We start from the raw sequence: 11,543 nt of genomic DNA, 5'->3' as shown, positions 1-11,543 counted from the left end.
GAGGAGCGAGGTGGAGAGGGACAGTGGTCATATACTAGGCTGCTCAGCAGGGGGGGTCGTTCACACGACCTGTTTCCCCGGAGGAGCCTACCTACGCTCTGATCACAGACAACATGAGTGGCCGAGTGGGCGACCTGAGCCCGAAGCAGGCGGAAATCTTACAGCAGGTAAAATAACTAGTAGCCAATATAGGGGGGACAAGTTTATGATTGACATTAGTTTATAGACTAACGTTTAAAATTATAAAGTTAACACAAATTCTTGAAAATTTAGTCTTGAATTACCTGGACTGGACATCATGCCAGTATTTCAAAAAGATAGCCTAATCTTAATGGTCATTTTCTCCTATTGCTTTACATAGGCTATCACGTTCATAAAATGCACAAATAGTTAATTCAGTTGGAGTGACGAAGCGCCTGTCTTTTATATTAGCCCACTGGCTTACAGGAGCCAAACTGGGCTACTGTTTGAATTGAAACGGTGCCGTCTTTAGTATGTTCTTACATGTTTGTTTTTTCATTTTTATTTTATCTCTTTGTATGCAATAGTTTCGAGAGAGGATTGGAGACATTCTCCCCCAACTTCCCGCGCAGCATGATCACTACCTCCTCCGCTGGCTGCGAGGTATGACCGAAACTCAGTTACACCTGTGTCCCCCATCATAGGCTAATCCCCCCAAAATTGAAACTCAGTAAGTCTTTTGTTTTGACTTTCGATGTCAGGTTTGTTTGCTAAACAACCTGCAGAATTATAACATAGCCTAGCCTAACTATCAATGCCCTACTCTCAATGTCCTCTTGATCAATAAACAGAATCAGATGCAATGGCAGGGATGATCACAGGCGGTAAGCCCTTCAAATTGACTTTAGAATTGAACACACATCAGACCTTTGCCTCTTCGTTTAGATGCACTTGATATAATTAAATTACAATGGAGTAGTTTCTCACAGTTGTCACAATGTTATTATACTGTCTCGTCCAAATACACGGGAACAGGTAGGCTATTCCACATAGCTATCCGAATAAGGCTGACTTCTGCACTAAGTAAAACCCGGAAAGTTTTTTTTTCCTTTCTTTTTTTTTTTTTTTTTTAACTTCAGTCCATGTTCCAGATTTGAAGAATTTTCTGTTTTTACTCAGTCAGCCAGCATTGTGAGATACCCGTGGGACGACCCGGTGAAACGCCCCAACCTTCCCTCAGGCAATAACCCAGTTGTTGTTGTGACAGCCAATGCACAACCATTCTTTTCAAAGGAAAGTTAACTATTCTGTCACCACTTATTTTCAGGATGACTTGTCAGTCCATTTGCAAAGTTCTAATTCGTCTTTTTACATACATTAGAGTTTTAAACCTAGTTTTTAAGTGCATATGAAACAATGGTTAATTGACAATATATGCTTATGATTTTAAGAACATACAGAAACCCACATAGGCCTATTTATGATAGTAAAAACATATATACAGAAACTGCCCCTCCCAGCCAGCTCCACCCTCAGCTCCCATGAAACTGAACTACAGACAGCGACCATTGGCTGAGGGGGTTAGCTGTGTATTTACCAATCGCCTCTATAATGGCTGGTGTCCACTTTCCCTTTATGTGAAGTTGAAAGTGGCTTGAGTCTCATTGGGTGTTAATGGCCCAGGACCAAACAAATACCCTATACACACATACTCTAGCCTGCATACACAGACAGGCTAACAATTGCACTACAGAATTGAACTGCAATTGAACTACAAGAAATACAGTATTTCCATTTGTGCTGCAGTAGAAAGTTGTAAAAGTTATTTGCATTTAAAGTCTTTGAACTGTAGGACCCATACATCATTCGGTCTTGTTTTTGTTTTTTTGCAAGAGTTTTGCTCTGTTGACATGAATACTCCTACTTAAAGGTTATCTTTTAAAATGTTATTTACAGTAAGTAATCATCAGCCTAGGTAGCCTACATTTCAACTAGTCCGACCAATAGTTTTTGAGTGTTATCCCCGCCCCCAAGTCCTTATGGGCTTATTTACTCAGCCTGTGTCAGGGTCGCTTGAACAATCAAGAAAGGGACGATCCTCTGCTCACAAATGTGACTTTTCTCAGGACTAGATGTGTTAGCGATCCATTGTTGAACAAATTATATATGGCTGTGTCTAATCACATGCTTTTCAGATTTTGAAAAAGGTTTCTTTTCTCCTATTATGATGTAATTGACTCGTTCAGTAAAATTTGAATAACTAGAGTTTGCAAGGAGGTGGCACACATAAGACGTGGCCCACACTAGCAGCACACAAGCAGCTGGGCAGTAATCCTTTAATAGATATTATGCATGGTCTGGATTATAGCATGTTGGATTAAGGCATATTAAACTGTGTCTACCAGGCAGGTGTCTCAATGACAATGGGATTAATCAACTGCAGCTGAAATATGAGCTGCCAAGACTACAAAGTGCTGCTCGCAAACATACACACACACAACCTTGTATGGTCTCTCATTAGATTGAGAAATCAGATTTGAATTAAGATTAGATTTGCTTAACTCAAAATCTGAGTTCTTTGAGGAGTGTGCTAACCTGATGCAGCAGATGGTTTGGTTTGCATAACCATCTGTCTATCACCGTCTATCACGCTCTAACTTCAACTGCTCCTCGCTGTTGTTACACCTAAACCCGCCCAGCGTAGCTGTTTGTATTTCCTCAGAACCAATGCTGATTGGCTTAATCGTTTTCTGATCTGGCACAAACAGATCTCTATGGAGAGTATCCAGACTGATTTGCGAGTAACAACGTGAGCTCGCAAAATCAGGATGGTCTCACAAGGCTACGAGTGTGCTAGACATATGGAACATTATGAGCCTGTGTGTTTACTCTTCCATGTACTGGCTGGTAGTTCAAGGAAGCTGCAATCAATATGGGTCCACATATAGTTCAGCATTTGCACTGGCCCCCAATCTGTGTCTTTGCCCTACTTAGAAGCAGGCAGAAGAGAGAAGCTAGCTCAAAGCTATTTAACCCTTTTGTATTATAACTTACACTTTGTTTGCACTTCGGTAGTGAATAGTATCAAAAGCCTTTCTACAGTAATGTAGAGTAGGGCTGTATATCATCTTGGATTTCGCGATACGATACGCATCACGATACACAGGTCACGATTCGATACGTATCACGATACAGAGGTCACGATACAATACGATACAATACGATACGTATTGCGATACACACATCATTTACTGAAAGATTTTAAGTGTTCAAGACTGAAAACTGAATGGCTCAAATGCACTATATAGATAACTCAAACTCAATGACTGGACAGAGAGCTAGCTAATAAATATTTTACACTTGATATCCATGCTTTTTAAACTGTCAACATTGTAGTATTTATGGTTTTTCAAAATTATTTATATGTATGCTTTTTTAACTTAATATTGTAGAATATGCTTTTTAAACTGGATTTAAAAATTTAAATAAAAAAAATAAAAAAAAATATATATATTTTTTTTTAATTTTACAGCGCCCGGCTGTATCGATACTCCGGGCTGAAAGATCGATACAGTATCGCGAGACTACGTACCGCGATGCATCGTTGTATCGATACAATCCTACAGCCCTAATGTAGAGTATGTTTGATTGAGTACAACCCACTTTCCAACTGCGAGTCTTGATCCAAGTCATAGATTCTCTGCTTTGGGTTTTTTCTAGAACCCTGTCTATAAATCAACAATCTTTATTGTCCCAGTTGGGAAATGTGTTGTGTGGCCAGAAATGAATAATGTACACAATAGAACATGTACACACTTTCACACTTAGAGTTTAGAGGGTTAAGATATTAGATTCAATTTGTCTTTCTTTTTTCTATTTCAGCCCGGAGCTTCAATGTTCAGAAAACTGAGGCGATGCTTAGAAAGGTAAAAACTACCAACTTCTATGGATTATTTGGTCTAATGAGGTCATATCAGACTGTTATTCATATCCATGTTCAGTATATTTACAGCTGTGTTCACTCCACTGCATGTGTGTGCACTCATATACTGTGTACACAAAGTCGCCCTTAATTAAACCAGGCCAGGTCAAGCCTGGCTTATGTGCGTGGCTGGCTTGTTTCTGTTCAGGTCTGGTAGGATGGAAGCTAGTCATGCCACTGAAATAGCTGTGAATTGACTCCAGGTGGGAGTCGAATGCTCTGACCACTACTCTACTTGTGCCGTGGAGATTGTCAGGTTACTTTTGGTGTCCCTCTTCTAGTCCCTAGTGCGGGTTGGGGTTAGAATAAGGGTTGGGGTTGGGACAGGATCTGACCTATAAGGCAAGGGGTAAAGGTTGGAGTGAAAGGATGAACATTTGGGGTATAGTCCCATAAAGTCATCCCCACCGGGTCTTGAACCCCGGTCTCTCAGGTGGGAGTCCAATGCTCTGACCACTACTCTACTTGTGCTGTGGTGTCCTTCTTGATTTTGGTTTGCTGGGACTACTGCCTCTTGTGGTGCCAACAGAGAAATGCAGGCCAACATTGTCGAGGGAGGGAGTAATAACCCGACAAATGCTATACTAACTGCGCGGCTGGCCAGCCATGCACAAAAACAGTGTGGTTGCATATGAAAGATGGGCAGGAGAGACATGAAGAAATGAAGGTGATCTTAATCCTCTTGAAATAATTACTCTCTGGGACCAAGGGAGTTAACACAAAGACTCCCGGAAAGACTGCCTATCTTCAAGCTGCTTACTACTGTATATTGTGTCATACCCACACACACCCACACACATTCTTATAATTCTCCTGAGGCCAGTCCTAGAAAGCAATGCTACAAAATACCTTCGCTGTCCATGATTGCGGTGTGTGTATGTGTACATGCGTGCATGTTTGTGTATGTGTGAGTATGTGTGTGCGTGTACTTGTATGCATGCTTGTGTGTGTGTGTGTGTATGTGTGTGTGTGTGTGTGTGTGTGTGTGTGTGTGTGTGTGTACTACGTACGGGCACGTGCATACAGTATGTGGGAGTGTTTGTGTGTACTGATGTGTGTGTGTGTGTGTGTGTGTGTGTGTGTGTGTTCTGACTGCTCCCTCTGTCCTCCACAGCACCTGGAGTTCAGGAGGCACATGAAAGCAGACACCATCATCGATGACTGGGAGACTCCTGAGGTATGGTCACAGTGTTCATGGCAGACTCCATCAAGGCATTATTACACACACAAACAGACGTAGCACACAAACACAGACAAGCCACTCTCCCACTGTACGGCACACAATTACAACCATCATCTGCGTCATGTTAGTCATTTTTGCCTCTTTTAAACTCACAGCTTGATATTGATGGTGGGGTTGTTCTCTGTAGCACGCCCAAGGTCGCCATATTTGACTGACAGGCTATAGTGAGATTTTGCGTTTACATCCCCACACATATACAAACCTACATGCAAACTCTCTCAATTGTATGTGTGTTTCAATGTATGGCTGCTATTTAAAGTGAGGCGGACATAGGATAGAAGGCGAAAGCATGAGTCTCACGTGAGATGCGTGACAGACAGAAACCTTGCACACCGAGCCGGTTTAGGTATGAGGGCCGGGGCAATGACACTAACCGCGACGCCATCCGTGGCGACGGCACTCCACAGGTGATAGAGCACTACGTGTCCGGGGGGAGGTGCGGCTACGACCGCGAGGGCAGTCCCATCTGGTATGACATCATCGGCCCCCTGGACCCCAAGGGCCTCATGCTGTCGGTCTCCAAGCAGGACTTCATGAAGACCAAGATCAGAGACACGGAGATGCTGCGCAGGGAGTGCCAGAGACAGTCTGAGAAGGTACCTCAGCTTGTATGTTCCAGCGGTGGTCTACGGTACATCTACCCCTTTTGTCTTGTCCTGCACTGCTTCCCCCACTCCTCCCTCACCACTGCTGCCTCTCTAACCCCAATCCCACCCCCCCCCCTCTCTCTCTCTCCCTCTCTCTGTTCCTCTCTCAGCTGGGGAAGAATATCGAGGCTATAACTCTGATCTATGACTGCGAGGGGCTTGGGCTGAAGCACTTGTGGAAGCCTGCATTGGATACCTATGGAGAGGTAGGCCAGCTTCTTACGTTAACTTCAGTATGTATATCCTTTGTTCTGCTGTTGGTTGAGTTCTATTTATCCAGGACTCCACGGGCAGTGGATCATGTCTGTTTCTGTTCCTCTCTCCGACGCTGCTGCAGATACTCACCATGTTTGAGGAGAATTACCCCGAGGGGCTGAAGAGGGTGCTTCTTATCAAGGGTGAGTTAACCATTACCAGGTACACCACTGTATCTGTGTGTGTGTGTGTTGGGGGGGGGGTGGGTGTTTTTGATCTGAAATAATTCCTTCCTCTCTTCCTCTGCAGCTCCAAAGCTCTTCCCTATGGCCTACAACCTGATCAAACACTTGCTGAGTGAGGAGACACGACGCAAGATTGTTGTTGTGGGAGGTAGGGAGTATTCTCCAGACAGTTAGAGCAGTCACTGCTTCTCAAGGCACCTGTGTATGAAAAAAGAAGAAGAGAGATATTGACGTACCAAATCGAGAGTGGAGTCACTGGAGCACTCGGCTATTTAAGCCTTATATTTAAGGTGCGGAGTGACAACGTTTCAAGTACATGTTCATCAGGTAGTTGACGTGTTTCCTCTCCATTCTCTCTGTGTGTGCAGCCAACTGGAAGGAGGTGCTGCATGAGCACATCGACCCCGGCCAGATTCCTGTGGTCTACGGTGGAACTCTGACCGACCCAGACGGAGATCCTCGCTGCCAGACCATGGTGAGGAGCAAGGGGGCGCATTTGAACACATTCTGCTCATGTGAAATGAACACGCAAACACATTTTAATAAGTTAATGCGCACGTGTCTTTTCTCCATCACTAATGTGAGTATTCTCAACTGTGGAAAAAAACGACATACTTAATGTTGAAAGAAAAAAAAAGAACAATCTGTGTGTTTGTGCGTTTGTGTGTGTGTGCGTGTGTGTGCGCATGTGTACGTTTGTATGTTTGTGTGTGTGCGTGTGCGTGTGTGTGTGTGTGTGTGTGTGTGTAGATCAACTATGGCGGTACAGTGCCCAGGTCCTACTATGTCCTGGACTCAGTGAAGGTTCAGTATGACAGCAGCGTGACCATCAGCCGGGGCTCCGCCTTCCAGCTGGAGTATGAAATCACCGCCCCCAGCAGCCTTCTGAGGTAAACGCTGACCTTTCACCTTTAACTGTGTTCTTTCTGGATTGGAACCAAGGCCCGTACACACACCCTGCAACACAGCATTTTTATGACAGCATTTTTATGACTGCCGCTCTCTTCTCACGGCCTCTACCTCACTGTGTCCACTAGGTGGCAGTTTGCTAGTGATGGGGCAGATATAGGCTTCGGTGTGTTCCGGCGCACCCAGGAGGGGGTGAATCAGATGGTGGGAGACATGACTCCTGTGATCCCCAGCGAACGCTACAATGCCCACCTGGTCCCAGAGGACAGCTCACTCACCTGCCCTGAGCCGGGTGTGTGTAAGTACAGACACACACACACACACACACAAACATAAGATGCACTTTGAGACTGCTGCTTAGAACAGTGTGTAAAGAACTTTATTTAGGCCACACATTTCATTCATAGCAAGTCATTAGTAGTCATTTCACAAACTCCGTTAGTCCAACTCATGCCAACTCTGCTGTCGTTGCCTCTGTGCAGATGTGCTGCGTTTTGACAACACCTACAGCCTGCTGCAGTCAAAGAAGGTCAGCTACAGCGTTGCGGTGCTGACGCCTGACGGACAAGCGCAGAGCCCCAAGAGTCGGGGAGACGGACGGCTGCAGTGACACACTCATGTTCATGCATACAAAATGCAGAGACATGCATACACTCACACGTGATCAGAGATGGAGAGACAGGAGGAAGATCAGTATGCTCTTGGCAGTCATTCTGTTAACACTACGTACACAGTCATTCTGTTAAGACTACGTACAGTCATTTTGTTAAGACTACGTACACAGTCATTCTGTTAACACTACGTAGTCATTCTGTTAACACTACGTACACAGTCATTCTGTTAACACTACGTTAACATTACGTACAGTCATTCTGTTAACACTACGTAGTCATTCTGTTAACACTACGTACAGTCATTCTGTTAACACTACGTAGTCATTCTGTTAACACTACGTACAGTCATTCTGTTAACACTACGTACAGTCATTCTGTTAACACTACGTACAGTCATTCTGTTAACACTACATACAGTCATTCTGTTAACACTACGTACAGTCATTCTGTTAACACTACGTACACAGTCCGAAGATGCAGTGCCTCCGCCAATGACGAAGTACGGGGGAGGAGGTCTTGTTTCCGGTGCATTGTGTCTGTTAGTTTGTCTGTCTGCAGGATTACACAAAAACTACCGGACTGATTGTTATGAAAGAGAGTGGAGGGGTGTAGCATGGGCTAACATATAACCCATTACATCTTGGAGTGGATCCGAATCACAGGGCGGATCCACAAATTATTTATCACTCTTGTTAACATTGCGAGTGTAGTGATAGGAGCTATTAATACTTCCGACCACCAGAGGGCAGCAACGGCCACCTAAGACAACAGCACACTATGCTGGATGCACATGTTGACCAAGCTGCTACAGGAAATAATAGTCACAATTGATTAACCCAGTTTAGATTAGAAACATTACAGTGAGATAGGGCATTCGGCCTTGTTATATTATGCACTAAAGTGCCATCTGGTGTTTATTGTTATTGCAAGATAGGCCATCTGGTGGATCCACAAATTATTTTTCACTTCGGTTAAACCCACTATGAGGACTTTTTGATTGGTTACAAAACAGTCTCATCTTAATACTGTGGCGTCTACATTACCTAAATTAGCAAATGTGTCGATCCACGGGAAGATTGGCTGTTTCTATGTATAGATATCTGCTCGGCTGATCAGGTCGTCCAGAGAGAACGAAGCAATTTTTTCACCTCGTCGCTAGTTTTTCGGAGAAGTCGCTTCTTTTTGCTGGCTTCAAAAACAAATGCTTGGCTCGGCAAGAGATATTTAGACAGAAAGCAGTGGTGCTCATGGGATATGCAGTCGTCTTTCTGGGAAAGCAATAGCGCTTTCGCCCTGTCCACATGGTAATGCTAAAATCAACACAAACTTAAAAACTAATCGGGACGGGCTTTAACATCAAGATCGAGAAACTTCCTTCTCTAAACTAGAAAAGCCCACTCCACTTACACATTCAGCAACTGTACATGCTGACAGCATGCATCAGGGGAGGAGGTCAGTGCTCACAGAGTGCCCTTCTAGTATAGAATGATATATCAATCATTTTAAAAAGCATTTCATATGTCCATGGTACTAGTACACTGCTGTGGTGACAGTTTTCAGCACAGGTGAAGAAACTTGGATTTGGTACTCTGCTGTTTGACACTGTGGACCAACAAGGCCTAATGTTGGAGCTTGAAATCAAGAAATGACAGAATGATAAAGGAATGAAGAGTACAGTACTGTCATTGGTTGTTTTTTCACTAATGAACCATAGTATGATGACAGCTAATTCATTCTTTGTCTTTTGACTTATAACAATTCTGAACTGGGACATTATATTAGATTGAAGATATTCACACTGTTGATGGGATGAAGGGAAATATTCATACTGTAGTTGTTTTTCATGAGTAATTAACAGATTCATAGTGTTCATTCTCAAAATGCATCTTGGATATAAATGTATCAGATTTTACATTCTCAGGTTGTTTATTGTAATTTTTTACTCTGTTATTTGATTTTTGCATCAGCCTTTTCAGTTATAATAAACTGTCAACTGGCTAATAATAGATTTGGTAACCGGTGTGGAACTTGATTATTCAACGCTATACCCATTTTGGCCACTAGGTGGTAGTGTGAGATCATATGAAATTAGCAGGCCCATTCATGGGTTGTAACGGTGCAGCCATGGGATAGATGACTGACTCCTTACATAATTGTAGATCATAGCAGAGAGGAGAGGACAAACATGGTTTGCAGGTTGAAGGATATGGTTTTAACATCACAGTATGGTTTGGAAATCTCAGTGCAAGGAGCATGGCTAAATTGGCCAAGATATGCAGCTAGCAATTTAATAGGACGACAGCTGGATGTAGAAGGCCCTGGCTATAGATAGATATAGATACAATAAGGTTGCATTAATATTAGGCATAATTAACAGTTAACTAATGTCCATTAATAGTGGGAAACACCATTCTCAAACAGGAAAAGCGTGTATATTCATTGAGGCCTTCCTTAAAATAAATAAATGTGCACGTGAAATAGAGCTCAATATATGTTAAATAAGTATTTTCCTGTTTTTGTTGTTTTGTTTTTACAGTGTGGGACTTGGGATAAATAAATCTGTATTAATCTTTCCTGCCTCGCGTGGTTTTGACTGCTGTTCAATTTCCGATTAACCGCGCCTTACATGACAGGATGTAGATTAAAAACAGTTAGGCACACACACGCACTTTTGATCATAATAACATGTTGGCTCTGCAGAGTCAAGTCCAAGAGCATTTAGGATCACGCAGACGCGGGGCGGTAGACAAGCGGGTAATCCGAACACGACTAGCTTTAAGACCATAAGGAGGCGCTCTGCTCTGAGGAATGACTAGCTGCTGGAAACGCGCGCTGCCTGTTTACCTCTGGTGCTGAAGCTGCGGTTACTGCAAGTTGGCAGTCTTCAACCCTTCAACCCCCCCTCCCCCCAAGGTATTTTGTCCTCTCAAATGATCGAGGCAGCTATGGGGAGGCACGTAGCTCGGGATTGCCGGCTGGAATTGCAAGGTCCCCGGTTCGATCCCAGTTCCCGGCATTGTGCCGAAGTGTCCTTGAAGAAGACATTGAACCTCTGGCTCACGTGCGGCACGGTGGCGTAGTGGGCCTACTTATGGTGCGTTCGTTTATAACTGGGAGGTGGCAAATTGCGACTTGCTACTAGGAATTATTAAATAAAACACCGCGTGAACTCGCACTTCCTCGTCGCAAATTCGGATATGTTTCTCAGCCCCCAGTTGCTCGAATGCACTAGATATAACTAGGTAACTGTGATATAATGGTATATAGCTCGAATGCACACAGGTCGGAGGTAGGTATTTTGCCACTTGCGACTTGCCACCTCCGACCACAAACGAATGCACCATTAGTACCCTTCTGACGCCTCACTGTGCATGTTCTCCCAAACTTGCAGAAGAACAGATGCTCAGTCAGGTCCCTGACCTGGACCTGGACTTGGGTTCAGCTCCCCCCTCGGGTCCTGTGATTTTAGAAACAGCAAATCTTCCACTGCCAGCTGTCCCCACTCTCGAAACCAGTCAAGAGAGCAAAGGGTCAGAGACTGATTTCCCATCCGTTTCCCCTCGCTGCATCCTGCTGCCGAGACAAGATGGGCACTGAGCCAGAGAGATGCGGGATGCTGCAGAGAAACCTTTACATAACAGCTGGGTCTAACTACAGTAGGATAAGAAACCGCTATCACCGCTAGTCACCGCAGGCTGCGCTGTGCCGCATTGCTCACAGCAAAATGTGATGATGCATGTTTATTGG

The 11,543-nt window shown here is 44.0% G+C and overlaps 1 protein-coding gene across 1 annotated transcript; it reads left to right on the top strand.

Annotated features, from left to right (window-relative positions):
- The first annotated feature begins 67 nt into the window (after positions 1-67).
- LOC311312255 (SEC14-like protein 2) lies at positions 68-10,295 on the top strand. Its single transcript, XM_084442142.1, has 12 exons — positions 68-167; positions 549-624; positions 3,844-3,887; positions 5,058-5,120; positions 5,594-5,782; positions 5,944-6,039; positions 6,171-6,231; positions 6,338-6,421; positions 6,642-6,748; positions 7,024-7,163; positions 7,311-7,480; positions 7,665-10,295. The coding sequence occupies exons 1-12, from the start codon at positions 114-116 to the stop codon at positions 7,790-7,792; spliced, it is 1,212 nt and encodes a 403-aa protein (XP_084298268.1). The 5' UTR covers positions 68-113; the 3' UTR covers positions 7,793-10,295.
- The last annotated feature ends 1,248 nt before the right edge of the window (positions 10,296-11,543 follow it).

This window comes from Borostomias antarcticus (assembly GCF_949987555.1).
Source record: "Borostomias antarcticus genome assembly, chromosome: 8".
Taxonomy (NCBI): Eukaryota; Metazoa; Chordata; class Actinopteri; order Stomiiformes; family Stomiidae; genus Borostomias; species Borostomias antarcticus.
Note: the sequence above shows the minus strand (reverse complement) of the source record. Positions and strands in the feature narration are given on the sequence as shown.

Bases quoted from the DNA above. Each gene is read 5' to 3' on its own strand.
- LOC311312255 (XM_084442142.1), top strand. From the start codon at position 114: ATGAGTGGCCGAGTGGGCGACCTGAGCCCGAAGCAGGCGGAAATCTTA. The intron at 3,888-5,057 runs GTAAAAACTACC...TGTCCTCCACAG, and splicing joins CTGAGGCGATGCTTAGAAAG to CACCTGGAGTTCAGGAGGCA. The intron at 6,040-6,170 runs GTAGGCCAGCTT...ACGCTGCTGCAG, and splicing joins CATTGGATACCTATGGAGAG to ATACTCACCATGTTTGAGGA.